The sequence below is a fragment of the Austrofundulus limnaeus genome, unplaced genomic scaffold (assembly GCF_001266775.1).
Source record: "Austrofundulus limnaeus strain Quisiro unplaced genomic scaffold, Austrofundulus_limnaeus-1.0 Scaffold8, whole genome shotgun sequence".
NCBI classification, from domain to species: Eukaryota; Metazoa; Chordata; class Actinopteri; order Cyprinodontiformes; family Rivulidae; genus Austrofundulus; species Austrofundulus limnaeus.
Genome location: NW_013952410.1, coordinates 1,478,339 through 1,501,824, shown reverse-complemented (window position 1 = coordinate 1,501,824; position 23,486 = coordinate 1,478,339). Strand labels below are relative to the sequence as shown.

General features: G+C 38.3%; 1 protein-coding gene across 4 annotated transcripts in view; it reads left to right on the top strand.

The window, feature by feature from the left end:
• Positions 1-23,486, top strand: part of LOC106511045 (arf-GAP with coiled-coil, ANK repeat and PH domain-containing protein 2) — a 62,043-nt gene that overhangs the window by 5,832 nt on the left and 32,725 nt on the right. For all 4 annotated transcript variants that reach the window (XM_013999786.1, XM_013999796.1, XM_013999801.1 and 1 more), the window contains exons 2-8: positions 7,317-7,374; positions 11,293-11,412; positions 13,405-13,458; positions 15,914-15,972; positions 17,463-17,646; positions 21,371-21,415; positions 21,497-21,592. In XM_013999786.1, coding sequence (XP_013855240.1) covers positions 7,317-7,374; positions 11,293-11,412; positions 13,405-13,458; positions 15,914-15,972; positions 17,463-17,646; positions 21,371-21,415; positions 21,497-21,592 — 616 coding nt within the window. The remainder of the gene's footprint in view (positions 1-7,316; positions 7,375-11,292; positions 11,413-13,404; positions 13,459-15,913; positions 15,973-17,462; positions 17,647-21,370; positions 21,416-21,496; positions 21,593-23,486) is intronic.

The following is a 23,486-nucleotide window of genomic DNA, read 5'->3' as shown; positions in this document are numbered from 1 at the left end:
ATATTTATGTGTGTGTGTATACATTGAAATAACACATCAAAATAGATGTATATTTTGTGGACATCTTTAAATAAACCAGTGTGCATCTTTAAAAAGTATTTATCATCATTTAAGTTATTGTGTCTTGGCATAGGTTCATTAATGTTTTGAGTAAAATGTGGGGAAAAAGTCTGTTTTCATGTGACCATTTTAAACTGTTCAAACAAATATAGGTGTTATCTTTGGCTTTACTGTTTGTTCCAATCAGTTCTTACTCAATAGACTTTTTTTGGGACCAGTACATTAATTTTAACCTCATTTTTCCAATTGAGCACTTCTTTGCTAAATTGGAAAAATGGGTCTCAGTTGTTCTTCTTGGGGTCACTATGTTCAGGTAATTAAAAATTTATAGTTATGATTTCAGTAAAATTCCTGTTTACTTTGTCAGTGCAATTACAAAAATTAGAAAGATATATTTCAGTTTACTTCATTGTTGTTGTTGTTTGCTATGATTGTACAAAACCTCTTCACATGAAATCCAGTGGAACCTGTCCCCCTCTCTCTATCTGTGTTTTCACCACTCTGATCTTTTAGAGAGCCATCTGTCAACACTTCCTGTCTCAAACTCTGCTGGAGTTCTGAAGTTAACAGATGCTTTTCTCTGCTTTATTTCCCCCGATTCGACCGTCACAGTTTCTCTCGCATTTCGTCCAACTCTCCTCCTGCTTTGTTATATTTATCCAGAGGAGAAGAAAAGGGGAGAATGGATATAAACATGGAATACACACTCACTTGCTCAACATCTGTTTCCATTTTGGTGTTTGCGTTCAAATTTGTGCCAGAGACGAAGGAGACCCAAATGTAGAGAAGGTTGTTTAAAGTGGTAATTTGGCACAGCCGCATGTTTTTTTTCTTACTCTCATCGTCACTTTAAGTTGAGAAACCTGCCTTGGGTTCTAAACTGTGCTTTTTTGCCTGCCGAAGAAACGTGCTGGTGGAAAAGAAATTAAAAAAAAATCTGTACTTTTTGGTCTTTTAGCCTAGTTTTCCTCTTGAAAAAAGACAGTGGACTCGAGCTTTCTTGGCTTCCCTTCAAGTATGAAAGTTGAAAAAGAAAATCCCTTCAGAGTGCTGTGGCTTTACTCGCCACATGTGTAGGAACAAAGGTTTTACATATTTGATGTCCTTACAGAACAGAGCATCTGCCACATAATTGGCACGTAAAATTTATTCTGATCATCTGAGCAGCTTCAAAACCCGGAATGCCCCAGTTTTAAATAAATCATGCCGTAAATCACAACACTGCACGATTAAAGAATAGACATGTTTTTAAATGTAGTAGACAGGAAGTGAGATGATTTCTGTAATGAGCAGCAACGTTTCTCTCTTTCTGTTCTTCACTCTCCTTTCACTAATTCTGCTTCAAAATTGTCTTTGCTGATTTTGAGCTTGGCCGAGTGCCTATTTATATATATGAAGTCAGGAGTCAGCAGATAAACATCTCTGAAAGAGAACCCAGAGCTTCATGTCAAACACGTAAAATGAGACACGTTCGTCATTTTGTTGCTCTGTTGGCACCTAAAGCTTTTGCTATTTTATTTTACTGGACAGTGATTTTTTTCAGGTAGTTTGTGATTAGGGCTGCTTGAAATTCAAAAAGTTACAGAAGATGCTTGTTTTTTTTTTTTCTCAGCCAGGCTCTCGTTTTCCTCCTTCTATCTTTATTCCAAAAGGCTGTAGTTTCTCCCGTCTCTTCAAGGTTTCCTTCCTGCAACATGACATAAGACCACTCGAGGATGTGCAAAATTGTCCCTAATGTTGAGTCATTACGACGAGGAAAATTTCCCCAAAGCTCTTGAGCATTTATGCTAGATCGGATGACCTCATCTTGTTTGTGTTGTTGACGCTCATGTGTCCGATTGTTGGTTTTTGGCACAGCAGGACCCTCCTCCACGCTGCACCCCAGCTCCACTTTGTAACAATTACAGGAACTACGTCACGGCACCGAAGCTCACCCCATTCTTTGCGTTTCCATCCACAGTAGCGGTTTCATAGCATAGAATTGTTGTCCACCACTGTTTTTTCAGCCCAGTGGACTGGTTGCAGAACTTAAATGAAAACATTAAAGCAAACATCACCCTCTATGTCTGAACACAATTAAAAGCAGAAAGAAAAAAATTGCTGCAGCACATTATTTAGAACTCATCAAAGTAAAGTTTGAATCCAAAGTTATTCATCCGTCTACTTATCCTAATTACATTCATTATAGGAAAGTTAAAATAAGCATGCTTTGTGCTGATTTTGAAGTTTCCAGTTTTTATTCAGCAAATAATTTGCAATGGATTCTGTGTCAGTAAGGGAGCTGACCTAAAATACTTACTTTTAATGCTCTTTAACCAAGGAATACTGTCTGTCTTTGCCTAATTTGTGTAATTTCTTTAACTTTGCTGCCTTTTTGACTTAAAAAAATGTTTGCTAAATGCTGATCAATAATGTCTTTGTTTTGCTTCAGGTTTATAATTTGACATTTGTCAACTTGCTCTGACAAACATAAAGGCAACAAAGAACATATGTTTCAGGAGGTAGGCGCTTGTCCTTACTGTAATAGCTGAGCATAGTTTATGGTTCACTTTAATGGGAAGATGTGAATGGAAATGGCAAAAGAAGTGAATAATTGTCCTTACGTTTAGGTTTATATGATGGCTTAAGGTGGTTTTGGTCCGTTAAACAAAAGCTTAGAAACAGCTTTTACCAGTTTTAGACCTGACCAATGGTACAGAAATAGTAAGGCCCAGCAGCTGTCGCTGTTTGAGACAATAAACCAGTTTTAACTTTGACTGACTGCTGTTTTTACGGGTATGATAAGTCCTAGGTGTCGCTCCAGAAATGAAGCAAATTCCTGAAGATCTATCTCCATTTTCCTGTTGCGGACGTTTAAACCATTTATTTATTTATTTTTTACATTTTTCTGTGTCTCATAGGACAACTAGTTCAACAAACTAGTAATTCTGTATCACAAGCAAGTTCAAGGAACAATTTGCACATTTATCTCACCATTGGCTGGAAACTATTACAAAAATACTATCTTGTCACTTATTCATACTCTTTGGGTCTGCGCTTCATAATAAACACGATGAATATATTAAACGTGTCGAGCTAACTTATTTTTATAGGCAAACCTGTGAACTTTAGAGCTCGTCTGCATTAGAAAATATGCAGCAGTGTCCTTTGAGTGTTACGTTTTTGTCTTTTGAGGTTTGTTTTAATTGGCCAGCAGGGAGAAAGACAAACCTGTTTAACCACTCCACTTCTGCTATTAAAGTGTGAACAGTCAGAGCTTTAATTGGAGACTCTTTTATTTTTGTAGCATAATTATTGAATCCCTACTGAAGAATGAGGTTTCTCTGTGTTTTTGCAGAGCGTAGTTCGAATCTTTGACTGGTGCTTGTTGAGAGGAGCTAGTGCTATAAGAATTTTTATTTTTGTACATTTCTCTTCATCATGTTGGCTCATTTGTTTGCAGTGTGAAAATGTGTCACCCACTGTAAAAATAACCATTTTATGTGGATGTCTACACAAAAACTACTCCGGTTTGTGGCAGATTAAGCAATTCTGTTTTGTCCCTGTTATTTTGCAGAATAGGTGTAAGAATCTAAACAGCACTGAATTAAAAGAAATGTGGAGTGCGTACGTTTGATCAGAGGTCTTTCTTTATGGCACACAGATTTGTGGTTCTCTGTCTGGCATGCACTCTTCGTCATACTTTTTTGTGCTCTGTTATCTTAAAAAGAACAAAAATTATGAATTTTCAGAAATCTCTCACTGATCTGTCTCTTTTTAATTGATGTGAATTACAGGACTGACTTTTGTAAATCCTCCTTTCTTTTTAGACTTTTAAATGACACATTTCTTTTTATTTAGCTTCACTCTCACACCCAAACACTTAGCTTAAGTTCCTCAATTCATGCAGTTCAGACCCAGACTTTCATATTAATAATGTGAAAACTTCTGCTGTTGGACAGATGAGCTTATTTCAATCTGACATATTTGCTGTACAGCAGAGTTCATGGTTTACTCGTGGACAGCAGGGTGCCCAGATTCTGTTTTTTTTTATAAAACAAGCCCAAATAATCATCCTTCCACCACCATGCTTGACTGTTGGAATGAGTTGTTTGTGTTATAGCTGCATCTGATTTTCACCAAACGTGGCACTGATGTATTGCAAACAAACATCTTTACCTTAGTTTTGATGGTTTAAAATACTTTTTTTTTTTTTACAAAAGTCTTTAGTTTATTAAAAAAAAATTGCACAATCTGACTTTAATAGCTGGAATGGTTTAGTATAGGGGTGTTCTATCCTGGTCCTTTTTAAAGACCACTATATCTGCATATTTGAAAGGTTTTGTTGTACTAACATACCTTGAATGAATTTGTGATTAGCAGGGCCTGATTGTTGCTAAGTGTCAGGTAAAAAAAGACAATGTTTTTCGTAGAGGTGGGCGATTTATATCGCAGACATATTATCGTTAGGGTTGTGTATTGGCAAGAATTTGGCGATACGATACATATCATAACAGAGGGGTCACGATACGATATATCCCGATATATTGCGATACTGTAAGCAAGGCAATATTTTGCGATATATTGCAATTTTTTTGTCCAAAAATTCTATTCAATAAAAACCTCTTACTGAAAAAAAGCTAATATTCACTTACAATGCTTACATTGTCTCCTACAATGCTAATGCTACCCTTACTCTCTGGCACTCAAGAGGTAGAGGAGCCAAATGGCTGGCTCACTGCTGCCAACTAGTGGTCAGAGGCTGAACTACAACATAAAAATGAACGGTTGGCAAGAAGGTTGACATTTTAAACCTTAATTAAAAATCGATACAGGGCTTTAGAATATCGATACAGTATCGGGAAATGAAATATCGCGATTTTCATTGTATCGATATTTTCTTACACCCCTAATTATCGTCCATGTTGCTTTGAACATACGCAAATTTACATTGAGTATTCATACTGTCTCAGACAACAAATACAGTGGTGAAAGACAGAGGCATAAGTCCCCATTCGCAGAATATTTGCCACAGAAACCAATCAGTTCTTTGTTCACTGATAAACATTAACGTTTACCCCCTCATCATCGTCAGGAGAACATCGCCATGTTCTCCAGGAGACTGTGTTTCAAATGTTTTTGTAGTTTATCATATCCATAGATGTCCTAGTTAGAAAGCAGAGTTTGACAGCATGTATCTTTTTTTAAAGAAAGAAGGAAAAAATCAGATTATCAATATCAGAAAATGAAAAAAATGAGATATTTATTTTGTCTATATCGCCCAGCCCTAGTTGTTTGTTGATTTTTTTAAAGAGTTTATTACAGAGAGAGGTCATGCAGAAAATCCCAGGAATTAGACAGTTCCAGGTGGCAGAATCTAAGCTAGGATTGTGAGAGAGTGTCTTTTTGAACAAAGCATATCACTGAAGTGTAGATAAGCCCAACCGTCTCATCATTACTGGAAGGCCGTATCACCTGGAGGACAGCATGACCTAACATCAAAGTGTCAACAGATAATGCACTCTACATGACAATTATGTTGCCTCTTCTTCTGAGGACATCTCAAAAGACCCATCAGAAAATACCTTTTGCCCTTCACACTTGGATTTTTCATTTCATTTAATGTTTATTGTGGAAATAGTGAGGGTTTTGACACAGTTTTTTTTTTGTTAAATAGGAAGAAAAATATGTAGAATATTAGTTTAATGAGCCAAAAGGAGAGACTAGTAGCACTTTTCCCTCAAGGTGTGTGCAGATTTAATTATTATTCATGGTGGTTATGAGAAATCATATCTAGTTGTTGTTTGTTCAGGGTGAAGGTCTAACAAGGCTGCCTTTAGTTTATCAAATTCCAGTTTGTCCATAATCATACAAGTTACATAACTTTAAATAAGTTGATTACATTTAAAAATCCAAATGTGAACGCTGCACTGAACTGAATTGTTGTATTGATTGCAAGACTGTGTATTTGTCCCCATCTGTTTTATTACATGTGTTAAAACCAACTATTTAACCTGGATGTTGCTCAGCAGTGACTGTATCAACATCAGCAGTTCATACTCATAACTGCTGCGTTTGGTTTGCTCTCATTCGCTCCTTCTCTCCTCTGCTCGTGATCCAGACTTGGACCAGAAATGCTCCAAAAGTCAGATCTGTTAGGCAACAGCCCAGGTTTTGGGTTTTTGACAGGGCTCCTCCTTTTCTTATCCTCTGTCAGCACTTCTCACACGCTCAGGCTCACGATGAAGATTAGAAAGAATCGGTTATGTTTGAGTGGTTTCATGGGAAGTTAATATGATGAAAGTACGTTTTCTTTTATCGGGATTAAATGAGTCAAGTTCCTCTTACAGTTGTTTCACTAAGACGGTGCTGAATTTCTCACCACCCTTTTTATGCCATCCACTTTCAGTCAACATTTAACATTTTACATTTGTGTAGAGAGATGTCTTGTGTCGTTTGTTATTCATTAATATGTTCATTTATTTTCTGTACCTACCTGACGTTATGAGGAAACAACAAATTGAGTTTAAGTTTTTTTTTTCAAAAAGGTAAATTGAAAGTAAAACGGCTTTTCCTCCTGCTCTTTCCCCCTCATTGTTCTCATCACTTATTCGTGCTGTATTTAGTTGCATTTTTAAGACAGATGTTCAGTTTCCTATTGCAACATCAGCTCAGATTTTATGGGCCCAGTCCAGTTTATTTCTCTTTTCTGAGTTTGTGTCCAGCTCTTGCTGTGTTGCCAAACACAAGTGGTTCCTGCTGTCGTGGTTAACAATACATGAATTCAATTCTCAGCTTCAGTTGCTTTTCTTAAAACATATCAGTAAAAAAACAGTGATTTGAGTATTATATAATGTGGTAGTATTTACTCTGTTTCTAAGGTTCAGATACATATAGTGATAAATTGCTGTTTACTTTTCAGTATTGTTGCATCTTTGTCTGAAACTTATCAGATTAACATCAAAGGGAGCAGAGATTAATTCCCGGTGCCTGAGCTGGGATGAATCATTTATGTTTCTTTTCCTTCCACGAGGTTTTGAAGGTGATCCTGTGGAGGACCCATCTGTGCCTTGTCAGGTTTTAAAGGGCAGCATTGTAGACCTGATTCTTGCCCTGAGGCTTGACCTAGAATGGCAGCTCTCAGTTCCACTGCCTCCAGCCATTTATGTGTCTGTAGACACACATTTGTGTGTTTGTCTGTGTTTTATGTGAAGTTAACCATTTACTGGTGCATGTTTTGACTGTAAACCTTTGTGATTTTTTTCCCCTCCACACAGAGCCACCATAGAGGAAGTGGAGGGGGAAGTGTGTGAGTTGGAGTCCAAGCTCGACAAAGTGAGTACCACCCATGAAAAACATTGCTTAATTGTTCATTTGGTCCACTGTGTGAACCGGTGGCTGCAACGGACACTCTGTGAGTGGGAAGGTGCAGGTTTGTTCCTGCCCTCATTCTCACTGTATTCTCTGGAAAGTTGTCTTTTGGAAAAAGTTAAACATAGACACGGTGCATCTAAAAATATGTAGGTTTTAAAATGCTTTAAACATAAACAGCCCCTCAAATAACACTGTACTGAAATCAAACAGTTATTTAGTTTAAGGGGAATCACATTGAGACACAGATCACTTTTGTAAGGGAGGCCTGGGCCTGAAGACAACCTAACACGTGTGATTTTTAAACTGTGGGATAAAATTACTCTGAGAAAACGAGCGCGAGGAGAACATGCAAGCTCCACACAGAAAGACTCCAGGTCCGACCCAGAGATTTGAACCCACAATCTTCTTGCTGAGAGGCATCAGTGCTAACCACTAATCCATTTCACCTCAAGCTAACTTGCATTTGCAACATGAACCGATGACTGGAAAATTCGGTGGTTTGAACAGATTACATCTTTTTCTTGGCCTGCAAGCTTAGCTTGTGTCCAGAAACAATTGTTTTATCTTTTCAACAAATACCTTTTGTAATCTGTTTATTAAGAATGAAAGAAAGCAAGTAAAAACAGATACTTGTTGTGGTCTTGACTAGGGTTGGGCATTTTCTGGCTTTCCTCTTTACCCACCGCCTTCCACCATTGGGCTCACATGATGCAGACCTGATGGTGAGAGTGTGTCGTACACAAAAATACCTCATCACATGACACTAATTGCATTTAATTGCAAAGTGGCAAATATTAATTGACGGTTTTTCTGAAGATTAATTGCATGCAGAACGATTTTGCCCAGCCCTATTCTTGACCAACTGTATAGAAAATAGGTGCTCGTCATATCTACCTGTATCTTGTCTTTTTTATTTTCCTTTTTTTTAAGCGTTAAAGTACGATGATAGTGATGGAGTGAGAAAGAGGCGGATGTAGTGCTGGGCGCTATACCGTTTTGTACCGAATACCSGTTTTTATTKTTGTTATGATATGAATTTTTTGAAWACCGGACATTCYGGTTTAAATAGCGGAACGTTTCATCGCGGCCGCCAGTGAACTGTTGTTTCCCGGGGGACATTTTTCCTTGCTGCACCGCTATGTGCGTTAGCATGCTAATGTTTGGAGCAGCTAGTTGCAGCCGCGGGTGGCGATTCCGCTGCTTATATTGACTGATGTTTAAAAAACATCCCGTTTTCGCCGTCGCTGAATGTAGTAAACACCTCATCAGTGACGTGCACAGTTAGATTTAACGCGGTTAGTTAATATGGAGACGTTATACTGATGGAGACTTAACGTGGTTCTATTGTGAAAAGCCCGCAGGAAGTAGTTCGTAGTGGAGTTAGAATTGACTGGTGTGCAAGGTGAGTCGTGCTGATAAGCTTTAATAAATAACATAAAATAGACCCGATCATAATCTTTTCTTAACCCTCCTCCTTCACAACTGGACCAAAATGCATGACTACTGTCTCCAACCACCAGTCAGAGAAGAACAGACACAGAGGAGGGAAACAGAGACACAGACAGAGGTACAGTAAAAGAAAAAAAAAGTCAGTAAGCAGGCATACATGTCAACCTCTTCGGACGTTTACTTGTATAAAAAGCCTCAAAAATCCGTACAATTCGCACGGGGGTGGGGGTGGGGGGTCTGTCGGCTGCGGACATGAAAACGCCCGCTGAGCAGCAGGAGGAGAGGAGAGTGGAAAAAGTTCAAAACTTATTTCTAGCGGCAGAACAGGTTAAAAGATGGCTGTCTTATGTTCTTTATTGTTTTTTTATCATCCTATAGGCTCTGACATGTTAGATAAATTTGAAAATCAGGTTTTGAAAAAATCCGTAAGACTTGAAAAAATCTGTGAGATTGCTCTATACGTCTGTATACCTGCAAAATGACGTTAAATCCTTATAACACAGACAATCTGTACAAGTTGACATGTATGAGCAGTTTTGTACATTTTATTATCAGCTGAGCTGTGATGAAAAGAAAAATAYCGTCAAATACCGTGAAACCGGTGAAAATGTTGAAAATACCGTGATATAAAATTTTGATCATATCGCCCAGCCCTAGGCAGATGCAGATTTTGTCACACTGGTGTGGTTAAAATGTTGAAACATCTTGCTTCCTTTTGATGTGGCAACTGCTTTTGACTCAGCATTTCTCAGTATTCACAATCATCCCCCTTCCTGCTGTTTGTAATCTGTACACTGAAGCCAAACTTTGCTTTTTTGACCAACTCTGCTGCAAAATTTTACCTGTAGTTAAAGGGGCCAGGTTAGCTGTATCACCCTGAGCATGTGAAATAAACATATTTGTTATTAAATTGTTCTTGAATGTTACAAACATGTAAATGCTTCAGGGAAATACAAAATATATAAAGTATAATAAATTCTCTAAACCTTTCTTTGTATTTACATTTGTCTCTCACAAAACTGAAGCTGAGCAAATTTAACCTTTCTTAGTCATTATGTGTTAAATATGGAGTCCTGAGTGTTTTCAGTTCCTTTACTGCAGGTTTCTACATGAGAACTGTTTCTTTTTTTAATTGAAAATAAAGTCAGAGTTTTTTATTGATTATATTATCAATCCGTCTGTTCTGCATAATAAGCTAAAGCAGAGGAATAACCTAAACCAACAAAGTGCACCCTGCCCTGAAAGCAAATAGGTCCTCCTCTCCCCCCGGCAGATCCCTGCAGAGTTGAAAGTCTGTTCACCAGCTGAGAGCACGGCCTTGAGTTTTGGAAGGACCCACTTCATTGTTCCTGGACTCGCAGTCTTCGAGTCCCACCGTCATCCTCACTCCACCTCTGTGACTCAGCCCCGGCCTTACTTCCCTCCTCGCCGTGGAGCAGGGAGGATCTGCCAGGGAGTGGGCATGTTGGCGTGCACAAGTACAGCTGAGAGAGTGCGCATGTGTCACCCGAGTTCTGGGTGGAGTCGGGACCCAGAGTGACCAAAGTTCAACTGTTTTTATTTATTTTTGTATCTTCCTATGGAGCTGGTGGTTTGCTTGATCCGTACACACAGATATGTTGAATAAAAAGTGAACGCAGGTTTGAGAGCGCTTTAAAGGCTTTATTCTAAGATAATGGGTAAATAGAAAAAGAAAAAACATTTACTAATTATAAAATTATTCTAAAGATTTTCAAGTTTCATTATAAAAAGAAGTATTTTTCTTAGTGTTTATTCACATTTTGCAAATGATCATCTACTGATAATGAAATGGCGTCACAGATTTCTGCATGTATCTGTAAAATATGAAATAATTACTCAAAAACAAATATATCTCTACATATAACTGCAATCACTGAAGATGTTTTGAGTTATTTAGGCCTGTAATACACATTCAGCTCCGACATCTTCAGTTTGGGCGTGGAAAGACGAAGTGCTGCCAGATTTTGGAGATTACATATCGTCGAATTAGCTTTGCTTCTTAACTTCCACAAGAGGAAGAAGAATTTGTTGTTCATCAGCCAAGAGGCTGAATCAGCACCAGGCGGTTTGTTTTCAGTCATAGTTTTTCTCCATATCTTTAGTTCTATAATCAGTTTTTACCGGTAAACTGTAGTTGAACCTGTTTTTAATCACTAAATCCTATTAAAACATTGTAAAACAAACCTGACTGAGCCATTCCTTCTACTCAATATGTTTCTTTCTGCTTTTTTTCCTGTTATTATGTTTTCTGTAAAACCCTTCGGTGACTGATTAAAAGTGAATGTTTTTCTATATTTAAAAGCATTAATTGAATCAGAAGCAATGAGAAGTATTTCTTCTTGTTTCTGTTTGTCGGTTATGTTCTGTCATTAATCTGTAATTAATCCGTGTCCTGGTTTCTGTCCTCAGTTGGTGAAATTGTGCATTGGGATGATCGATGCTGGAAAAGCCTACAATGCAGCCAACAAGCAGTTTGTGAACGGGATCCGGGAGCTCGCCCTGCAGTCTGCCAAAGATGAGGTCATTGAGGTAAACAAGAACTAATTCAGCTTGACCTAGACCTTAGAAAGTCCCCAGCTTTGGTGTTTCGTTTTGTTTCCTCTCTTGCTGGTGTCGGTCAGGGTTCCATCAGCACTTTGTGAAACAACTATAAAGCCAAAGCAAATGGTTTTTTACGTACCAATCGTTCTGTGCTCTCCATAGACTTGAATAAGATCACTAGACTGAGCCCCACCCATTCCCTCCACTGGTATCGTCTGTGACAGCATGGAGGAGCAGAAATGGCGTCCAAAAAGGGCAACAGCTTACAGCCACCATAGAAACTAATAGATAAACAGCAAGCTGAACTGGATCTGTTTCACAGATTATCTGTCATGTTTTTACAATAAATTAATAACTATGTTAATTTCATTCAACAATCATGTAAAACATCAGATTTATACCAGAAAAATATACAATGATCTATACCAGACCTGAAGTCAGCCTGTAACTTAGACTTTAGCTAGCTGAAAAATGATGACTTCAGCTAGTAATAAAGTATATTTATTATTTCTTCTTACTGTCTTAAAAATAATAATATTTATATTTACCAGTCAACAGTTAGAAAATGTTCTCTGGTTATAGGATGAAACTTGTCTCTATTAGCTAACCATCTTCTTAACAGGTCAGGTTCCTCTAACAGAAACCTAAAAATACTCACATTTATAATATTATTTTACACTCTGTAGGTCTAAATATTAATCAGACATTTATAATATTATTTTACACTCTGTAGGTCTAAATATTAATCAGTTCAGCTGTAATATTTAATAGTTTGTGTTAAATTGTAGCATGATTCAACAGTGCTAAGCTCTGTATACATGCTCCACAAGCTAATATCTGCTACCCAGTTCAATAGATAACAGTGTTTACATGGACTTTATAAGATTATTTTAATTTTAAACTGTTACATTATGTTCTGCTCAGATCACATTGAGCTAAATAAGATCAAATCTGCTGACTCGTGTTGTAAAATGAGACGTTTTCCTGTTTATCTTCTGTTAATAAATCTATAACACAAACAGCTTTTCTGATATTATTTAAATGGTAAATGGTAAAATGGTAAATGGACTGTACTTATATAGCACCTTTCTATCCATCCAGGACACTCAAAGCGCTTTACACTACAGACATTCACCCATGCACACACACATTCACACACTGATGATGGCAAACTACAATTGTAGCCACAGCTGCCCTGGGGCACACTGACAGAGGCGAGGCTGCCATACACAGGCGCCACCGGACCCTCTGACCACCATCAGTAGGCAAGGCGGGTAAGGTGTCTTGCCCAAGGACACAATGACTGAGTCGACTGGACGAGGATCAAACCGGTGACCTTCCGGTTCCAGGACGACTCCCCTAACCACTCTACCACAGCCGCTCCCATTTAAAACATTAGATAGATTATATAAACTGTAAAATATTAATAATAATTGGGTTAATATTATTATTAGTTTTTATGATTTCTACGTCGTCAGTCCTTTTTTTCTGCTCTGTTGTCAACATGTACAGTAATGGGAAATCCAGACTCTTGACCGTTTAGTGTTAGCCCTTAGCTTCTACAGCCGATCAACACGGTCACATGGTTTCTGCGCATTCCAGTTGTTCTATATAAACTCCTTGGTGCTCTCGTATTGCATCTCTTGAACGTTTAAGAAACATTAGAGCTGTTAAAACTCTTTATTGCCATCTTTGCCTTTATAAAGATTGTATATTTTGTTTTGATAAAACCTCGTCTTTTTAAGTTTATAATTCAACTCTTTCATGTAATTTAGCCGGAACAGTTCCTCCTTAGAGCACCATTTATTCCTCAAACAGACCAAAGTTTTCCTTTTAGTTTGTGGTTGGAGCATCACAAAGGATTTTGTGTGTCACCTCATTTGTACTGTATTTTATGCTTCGCAGTTATTCCCCCTTTACAAGAAAAAACTCCTCTCTCTCTCTGCCTGTACTCATGGCTGTCATCCCGTCTCTTCACAGTCCAGTCTCACGAAGTTCGCCGAGAGCCTTCAGGAGATGATCAACTATCACACGGTACGCTCCCCGCTTCTATGTGAAACCGGATGCGTTGTCGTTATTTTTCCCCTCTAAACTGCTGTGTGATGACAAAATCCAGATGGAGCAACTTTTTTAAATGTACTTCTGGGGGGAAAAAAATCAGCCACACTCCATTAAATCAAAAAGGGGGAGGCTTTAAAGAAAAAAGAAGTACTTCAGAAGCTTTGTCTCTGGTTAAATATGAAGAAAGTAGTTGGGGTTAAATATAGCATTGACAAATTTGAAGCAGGGTGTTCCTTAAGATTTTAAGTCGAGTCATTTTAAGAAGTGATTAAACAAAAGCTGTCATGGTAGCACTGCCTGTTGTGGAGCTCAGGAGTTTATCTGTTAAAATAAAGTGTGGTGATGGTCAATATTTCATGATGTGGTTATCATCTTTCAGAACTGGAACAGTTCAAGGCTTGAGAGTTGGTATTCAGGTTCCACCACGTACGTTAACACGCTCCAGTGTCAAACATTGTGTCAAACTCCACTGTCTCCACCGTCAAACATCCTTTTTGTTATCAGACTCTTCCAGCAGCCTGGTTAGATGCATTTAAACAAATCACTTGTTGTGAAGTCTCATTGTGAAACTGCTTACTTGTCAGTTTCAGATGGACATTAAACTGACATCTAGGAAAAGGAGACTTGTTTATTTTCAGTTTGCTCTCTCAGAGAAGAGGCACAGATCTGCAGAGAATATTCTTTTCTTGATCTTGTCTCATCTGTTAACGTTCTGCATCATTGTCCATTGTTCAAAACAACAACAAAAAAGCCATGGTTGCTTTTACTAAGAATTTAGCATTGGTTAAAATTATGTATCTTAGTTTTTAGGGTTGTTATTGGTCAAAGAATCGTAATAAAACTGAGAAATGATTTAGGACTTCAGCAGTTTGTGTTTTGTGTGTATGTGAGAGGGACATTTTCAAAACTGTTCATTTATTGGTAAAATTTGTTACGTTTCAAACCGGTTAAATTTCATGTTTTTTCTAAAAAAGCTTTGTGTCATTCTCATTGACGTGAAAAGCAACAAATGAGGCAATCCATCATGTTCAGAGGAATTATGCTTTATATGTTTTATGTTCATATATTAACTTTTGTAAATGCAATATCCTAGAGCAGTGATCCCAAAGTTGGGGTCAGAACCTCTCTGTAAGTCCTGAAACATCAAGGTGAGGTCTTGGAAAAAATTTCAGTGTTTGTTTGTTAGCATAGCCCTCAATTTAGAGATAAGTTTCTAACCAAATGTCATGAATGGCCGTCCAGAGATGTTGACTGGTTAACCAAGGTTTCTGAGACTAGATTGGGAAAATGAGCCCAGAGAACCGAGGTGTTTTTAGGAATATCGTTACTATGCCTTTGTGTATTTGACCTGATACAATTGTTTATCACCCAAATAGTTGTGAAACCAGGTCTCTGCTGGTGTTATTTTGAAATGTTAGAAAACCAGTGTGCTGGAGGGTAAATGTATCAAGGGCTAAAAGGGAAGTTTTTTCACAAATGGCACAAAGGTTTTTCTGCTTTCACTGAGGGTGTTGGTAAATTTAGAGAAAATATTCCAAATGTAGATTGAGGTAAGAAAATAAAAAGATAGCTGAAATACAAATACTCATTTTTTACTGCAAGTGTTTCTGGCCTTTGATCACTTACCTATTACTCATCCAGTAACACAAGAAGGGGCTTGGATTGTTTATTTTGAATTAGCTGGACTGGATTCTATACTAAAAGGATGTTGGCCAAGAAAATATGGAGGAAAAGTTAGTCTTGAGAGTAAAGAAATGAGTGATTTCAGGGAAGCTGGAGAAATTCCATAAAACCTTCAAACAAAGCGACTTCTTAAAGTTTGTTTGGGTTTCTACACCAGTAAAAAGAAAATATCAAAGATGAGCAAACCATCATGACTCAAAAGAGGCTTCACCGAGTGCCTGTCTTGGTTTTCCAGACTTAAGTCCCCTGGAAGTCTTCAGGAGCCACAGTGACAGTTACTCATCAGAGGGGACTGTGACCACATCAGCTGACTGTCTGATTGCTTTTTGCCACTCAGCGGTCTTTCAGCACATGATCCCCTGCGACACAGAGCTCAGTCTGTCCACCAGTGGTCACCTCTCTCTGCCACACTGCTCACATTGTTTTATCTCGCAACAAAATTGTATTGAAGCTCCACTTAAAGTGCTCCCCCCCCTTCGCTTTGCCTCTAATCTAATTTTTGAGAAAGCTTGCAGGTTAATGAGGCCATGAGTCATGAGGAGGCAAATCACGTCATTTCTTGTGTTTATATCTTTTATGAGGGGAGTTTACCAAGTCCGTGTGTTTGTGTAAATTTAGCAGCATAATTACACGTTGTCATGTCAACAAAAACTCTCCCAAACAGAGATGCAGAATGCTGACTGGCCTGGAAAGAAAATTCGTCAATTTTTTGTAGCAGTTATCACTTTCTCTTCTCATTTCACAGATATTATTCGATCAGGCCCAGAGATCGATCAAGACACAGCTGCAAACCTTTGTGAAAGAGTGAGTATCAAATGACTAAATCTTGGTGTCCTCTAAAGTTGCATAATAACACAGAGCACAAAGATGATTTCAGGACTTTTGATGCTGATTCAGAATAAAAACGAAAGTACAGAACTTGTTTATTTCCTTATAAGGATTAACAGTTTTTGTCTCAGGCACATAAAAGCTGAATGCTCATTAACACCCATAGAAATTATTTTCCCTCCACCTTGTAGCTCTCAAATGTAAAGAAAAAAAAACCTCACTGGATGAAAACATGTAGGGCACGCTGACTGACTTTTACAAAAGCCAGGTCAAGAGGGGTTTAAGCAAATACTTGTTGTTTTCACTTTTATGGACTTTAGGGGCATTCATAAAATGACCTTTGACCTTTTGTGAGCTACATTTTCCACGACTGTGCTCAAGGTCTTTTACAGTTAAGATAAGCATATCTTCCTGTGACAAGTCACCTTTATCCACAAAGTTGTTGTAGTAAGGAAATGCCATAAATTACTGTATTTCCGTAATTGTGTTGATGTTTTTGTATTTTTTTATCTTCTTTTGTAAGTTACACAAAAATCTTGGATAAAGGTGAGATTGGAGTCTTTTTGGCAGAACTCTTGACTATTCTGCTTGGGTTGTACATTTAGTAGAAATAGCCTAAAATTAGTCAGTATGTAAGGTTTTATTCACACCAGGAAAGTCCTTTGGTTGTTTGGTCCGGACCAAAAGTGGACTTTATTTATTTATTTTGTTTGTTTTGTGCTGTTTGCATTCACATTGTGCTTTTTTGCAAGCGGACTATAATTTATAAACAAAGCCACTTTGGTGACGGTCATTGAAATGAAAGTGGCAGGACAGAGCGCAGTCCCAGAAGGAAGATGGGGCTCTTAATACAATTTAAAATACAGTTTAAAATTTCAAGAGCAGCTCATTCAAATGAGGTTTCTCGATATTATACTTAAATATTGGGACGGCGCTGGCAAATGCAATGCCGCAACCCAAAGGAGACGAGATGCTCCACGTGCCCTGACCCACATCTCGGCTCATTGTTTGTCCTTACAAACAAGCAGGTGTAATGGTGACTCTGGAAGTCCAAAAAGACACAGGTGTCCTGTAGTGAGTTTGGTTCCAGGCTGGTCTATATTCACACCAGAGTCCGTTTGGAAGCGGAACATGAAACTGCTTCTGCACCTGTTACTCAACAGGTTTTTGCTAGCTTACTGAAGAGTGAGTGAGTTGATGCTACCAAACTTGCTTAGCAGAACCATGAGAAGTCGGGTGGCTAAAGCCTTTCCTCTGCCTACATCCCCCAGAATGCTGTGCGGATCTCGATCAGAGTTCAGCGAAATCGTCAGCATGCTATCGATGTGTTTTCTGATATTAATCACGTGTCTATCGTGATATATTGTTATTGTTTTATCGCCCAGCCTGAGTTTTATGTATGAAGTCTAAACCTCACTTTTAAAAACTCTTCACTAAATGGGACCATTTTCCGTTCCTCTTTGCAGTGACCTGCGTAAGTTCAAAGAAGCCAAGAAACAATTCGACAAAGTCAGCGAGGAAAAGGAGACGGCCCTCAGCAAGAACGCTCAGGCACCTCGAAACAAGCAGCACGAAGTGGAGGAGGCCACCAACATCCTGACAGCCACACGCAAGTGCTTCCGACACATCGTCCTCGACTATGTCTTACAGGTACAAACTGAATACTTTAGAACAGAAACACTATATTAAAACATGTGTTTGTAAAAGAAAAAAAACACGTTTGAGCTGTACGTTGTATTTCTGACAGTGGTGCAGGTAAATACAGCAACAGGTTGATGATAGCGTTAACATTGCAGCTAAAAAAAGCTCATGTTAAAATATTTTTGTCAACTTCTACATGAATATGAAACATAAAGCAATCGATCTAGTTAAAAATGCAAATGATTTCCCTTCATGGGATCAATAAAGTTTCATAAAGTTTCATTCATTTATTCAAATACCTGCGTATGTAGCTCTGTTTGATCCTGGTATTTTTGACGTTCATCTTTCTTGTTCATATAAATCACATATTAATGAGTTTAAACAAAAACAATGTATTTCTACCCTGAACGGGTCACTAAATATTGTTTGTTTTTTAGGATCCCCATTAGTCTCCTGGGGTCCAACAAGACATAAAAACCCATTAAGACAAATCAGAATCACATACTTTATTAATTCTGATTTGTTTAAATCAATACAACCCAAAATACCACAAAGCAAAACAGCCAGTGAAAACACTTCAAAACAAAACACAAGAAGACAAAAAGCACTCAATTAAATAACTTGTCATTTAAGACAAAAGATTTTGTTCATTTTTTTTTATCTAACATGATTAATAGGGCTGCAACAATACATGTACCCGTATCGAACCGTATTGAACAGTGCCTTTAGGTTCAATACACACTTGTATCGAACAATACAGATTTTTAAAATTTACTTTATCAACTTGTCTTCTGAAGATGCTCTGTGTTAAAGGATCAGTGGATCTGTGTTCGACTACTCCACCTAGGCTGCATTTTTGAGCACAGATCCACTGAGAAACTTGCTGTTTCAGCAACATTTAATTTAATTACTGTACTTTTGAGGTTAAACAAATGTTCATAATTATTTTAAATAAATTACAAGTTAAAAGGGGCATGGACATTTCTCTTTTTTTGTATCGAAAAAATATCGAACCGTGAGACTAAAGTATCGAACTGAGCCGAATCGTGAATTTTCTGTATCGTTGCACCCCTAGTGACTAAGGATTTTTTTTTTGTAGGAGGTAACATATAATAAGCAAATAGTAATAGTTATCAAAGAAAAACATTAATGGAGGACTTCATAAACCGTTACAACAGACACAGTGGAGAGACGTATTAATTTAGAAAATGAATCATGAGCTCTCGCCTACTAATGCTGATGCCAATTAATTTGCACATCGTTAAGACTCCCATGGGCGCCTACACTGATGGATAAATAAAGTAACTCTTACTGTCATATCATCTCAGATTACTCTGGGCAGCATCATGTTTGGGAAGGATCATGACTAATTAACTAATCCACTGAAAATAAGTAAAAGAGGAAACAAAAAAGGGGAAGAAGGGTACAAGAGAGCAACTGGAGCTTTTTTTTGTCCTCGTCTAGATTTCACAAGCTGGAACATATTTTACATGAAGGTCGTTAGGAGACAATCTGTAGACCTATTTTCAAATTAGGTTTAAACTGACCCAAGCTAAAATGAGAAGTATTAACAGATCACTGAATACGTGAGCTGTGTTTTTTGTGTCCTCTGAAGCAGCTCAGATAATTTCTTTGTGTTTCCTGATTAAGCAGCCGCCAGCTGTTTTGTTAAATCGTTCCTCAGAGGAACGCAGAACGCTCTGCGGCCCCAAAATCAGAAAAGAAAACAACTTTCCACATCAGCCCGCTGCATAATCACCTCCGTATAAAACTAGGCCGGACTGCAAGGAATTAGTTGAGTCTTTATCGCGCCTTTTAGTACGCTTACAGGAAATCTTTACACTGGCAGCTTGCTCAGCTGATTTAAATAGGTCTCCCTTAAAGTTTTGGTTAATGCTGTCAGCACTTTTTTTAAAAGCAGCTTACAGTTACAGCTGTGCTTTCAGGAAACGTCTAACATAAATTTTAGCTTTATTTTATGTTTCTTAGATTGTTCTGTGGCTTTTTTGTTTAATTACAGCGTGTGGTTAAAAAGGGCAAATCAGCAAAAGGAAGGGAAAAAAAACAAGCAAGGCTATTAACCTCACTTAGCTTTGACATTTTCAGAAAAGAAAACGTCTTGTACCGATCTGTCCACATAGAGGTAGAGGGGAAAAAAAAGGTAACCTTTACAGTTTTGTCACATGACCAGTAAGTTTTCACCTTTGACGGAGAAACCACTTGTATTTTGAAAAGCAGAAGCTGTGTAGACGTACAGACATGGTGTTTAAAACTCTTAACAAGAAGGAGGATATTCTGCTTCAGATATTTTTATTCATGTTTTTTAAGAGCTCAGAACCTCTCTAGAACCTAGAATTTGTCGAGCTTTTGGAAAGAGAGAGATTTGAAACTTAATTGTGCACCATCCTTTCCATCCCACAGGAAGGGATTTACCACAACTAAACATCCAATTAGTGACTAATTGACCGTAACTTTTGCTTGTGGCTGTAGTCTCAACTCCTTATTTCATTCTTCCAGTTAAAGTGCCGTCCTTCGGTGCTGCTTTAGTCACAACTACTAACAGCTTGTAATCAAAAGATGGAAAGAGGCTTGTAAAAGTCGTGATGCTTTAGTTGTTGTGGCTTTGAGGTTTAAAAAAAACACTTCTTTTGTTTTAGAAACAAACTGCCTCACATCTTGCAACCATGAAATTACTATTGACCACAAACAGGGAGTAAAGCAGCTGCGGTTTCAATCTTGGTCCATCGAGGGACGATATCCTGCAGGTTTTACTCATTTCTCTGCTCCACCTCACCTGATTCAATGACCAAATTACTTCTTTATGTTCTGCAGAAGCTTGTTAGAGTGTGTGGAGAACCTGTGTTTATAGCCACAAGATAACATGTCCCTGGACTCCAGAACTGTTCCTTTGAGTATTTATAGTAAACACAAGCATCACTAGCCCCATTAAGTGACTCTTGTCATAAAACAGTTGTTGGTTCCTTTCAGGTGAAAACTAGGGGTGCAACGATACAGAAAATTCACGATTTGGTTCGGTTCAATACTTTAGTCCCACTGTTGATATTTTTTTTGATACAAAAAAGAAAAATTTCCATGCTCTTTTAACTTTTAATTTATTTAAATTAAGTACGAACATTTGTTTAACCTCAAAAGTACAATTTTTAAATTAAATGTTGCTGAAACAGCAAGTTTCTCAGTGGATCTGCGCTCAAAAATGCAGCCTAGGTGGAGTAGTCGAACACAGATCCACTGATCCTTCAACACAGAGCATCTACAGAAGACAAGCTGATAAAATAAATTTAAAATATCTGTATTGTTCGATACAAGTGTGTATTGAACCTAAAGCACTGTATTGAACGGTTCGATACGGGTGCATGTAACGTTGCACCCCTAGTGAAAACATTTGGCCAGTATAAATGTCTTTGTTAAACATTCTGTTCAACATATTCGACTTCTGCAACATTAACAAATAACCTCCCCCCGGGCCTGATGAGCAGCACAGGCTGCTACACAGAGACACTAAAAGATAATGTTGGAAAAAGCCTCAACTGCAGCTTTGAATTGAGAGAAATTGAGCTCCCCCTAGTGTTCAAAAGATAAAGTGCAGCCAAGAAAACGTCAGTCTGACTGTAAAGATATTTTATTTGCTTGTTTCAATCCCACGTTACATTTTTTTCTCCTAAATCTCCCATGTTTTGTTTCTGCTTCTCACGGTTTTCTTTGTTGTTTCCAGATAAATGTTCTGCAGTCCAAGAAAAGATCTGAAATTTTGAAATCAGTGAGTCTGCCCTCTGATCCCATTAAAACAGAACGTGTCGAGCTTGTGAGGCAGTTAATAAAGTCACTGTCTTCCCTGCAGATGCTGTCCTTCATGTACGCTCATCTGACATTCTTCCATCAAGGTTATGACCTGTTCAGTGAGCTGCAGCCTCTTATGAAACAGCTGGGTGGACAGGTAAGAGCTACTTTCAACAAACATGCTGGTCAACTGTGTGAAGTAGTCAACACTTTATAAAGCTCTACTTCTGCGTTTATATTTAAGGCTTAAAGCGGTTTATTTACGGTTCAGTTTCTATATTTAACACCTTTGAAATTTTACAAGTTGCTCGTTAACATCACTTGTTGTAAGAAAACGTTTTGATTGGATAATTACTTCATGGGTGATTACGTTTCAGCTGACACATTATGTAAACCTAACTGATGCAGTGAGAAGCTTCTCATTTGTTAAACAACCATATTAAAGGAAACATCCTCTGTTCGTGGAAATGATGCTAATCTGTTTCAGAAGGGTCGAATTATTGCCATCGAGCAGAGAAAACATCAAATGAGTTTGCTGAAACTGCTGAAATCGAGTTAGGAACTGTGCGAGGAGGAAGGTCATGTGATCTGATGAGTCCAGATTTACCCTGCTCCAGAGGGATAGGAGCATCAGAGTGAGAAGAGAGGTGGCTGAAGTCATGCACCCATCATGCCCTAGTAGTAGTTTTTACTAATTAGCTTCATCGTTTTGTGTTTAACTTTGACTAAACACAACATCACGCTCCTTATCTCCTCACTACAGCTAAGCCCCTCTAACAAACAATAACTGAGCTCTACGTGGTATTTCCTGCATAGAAACAATGTTTTAAAACATTCTTTTATAAATACTGAAAATTTCTACGTGTACGACTGACTAAATGTGAAATAAATAATACTGAAATGCTATTAGAAGTAAAAATAAGAGTTTTACTCATTGTTGAGTTGTGGTGAGTAGCTGCCATATTGAATTCTGTACTCGTCCATTTTCCAACAGGAAATTCCCTCTGGAGGGGTTGTCCAGTTTAAATTCATGACTTGTAAGTGGGAAATTCCCACTTTCAGTTACGACTGGGCTGAAACAAAAGTAGCCAGCAAAAGTGCAGCAAATGGAGATTTTACACAGCAAATCTTGCAAAATGCAGGTTACTTTTGAATCCTGTGCACCTCCACCTTGCTGTGGTATTGCCATTTTGAGGGTTTATTTATTATTTTTTATTTATTTGCCATTATTTAACCAGGCAAGTCCCGTTGAGATCTAAGATCTCTTTTTCAAGGGCGGCCTGGGCCTGAGTGCGACCTGTTGTACATGTTTTGTGTTGTGGGGGAAACTGGAGTACCCGGAGAAAACCCACGCAAGCACGAGGAGAACATGCAAACTCTGCACAGAAAGACCCCAGGTCCGAACCGGGGATCGAACCCAGGACCTTCTTTCTGTGAGGCGTCTGTGCTAACCACTGAGCCGTCATGCTGCCAGGGTAAAATAGTCACAATGCATTATGGGAGATGGTCAATGCTGGCTTTAAAGCAGCTTATTTTAAGACACATCTTTGAAGCTCTCACGGGCCACATAAAGTGCAATGGTGGGCCACATTTGACCCACGGGCCTTGAGTTTGACACATGGGCCCTAGTGCCTCCGTACAAGCCTGTCTAATTTCAGCAACATTGAGGTCAGATGAATATATGAAGGACCAGGTTATTCCATCAATTTATTTTTCTTCCCTGACCTGATGGTTCAGGAAGCACGAGACTTCATTTTTATACATGGTTTGGTCACCACAGAGTCTAGACCTGAACTCCATTAAGAATTGTTGGGATGTCCTGGAGAAAACTTATGGCAGTGGTCTGAATCTCCCATCATCAACACAAGATCTTGGCAAAAACCTACAACTCTGGACAGAAATGAATGTTGGGACTCTGCAGACGTATGTGGAAACAACGCCACAGAGAATACTGGACCTTTTTTTTTGTCAGATAGTGTATAATACAATAACTGTCTTGTTTGTAAGGTTTTGTAAAATGGAGATGAACCCCTTGGATAATACTAGGGGTA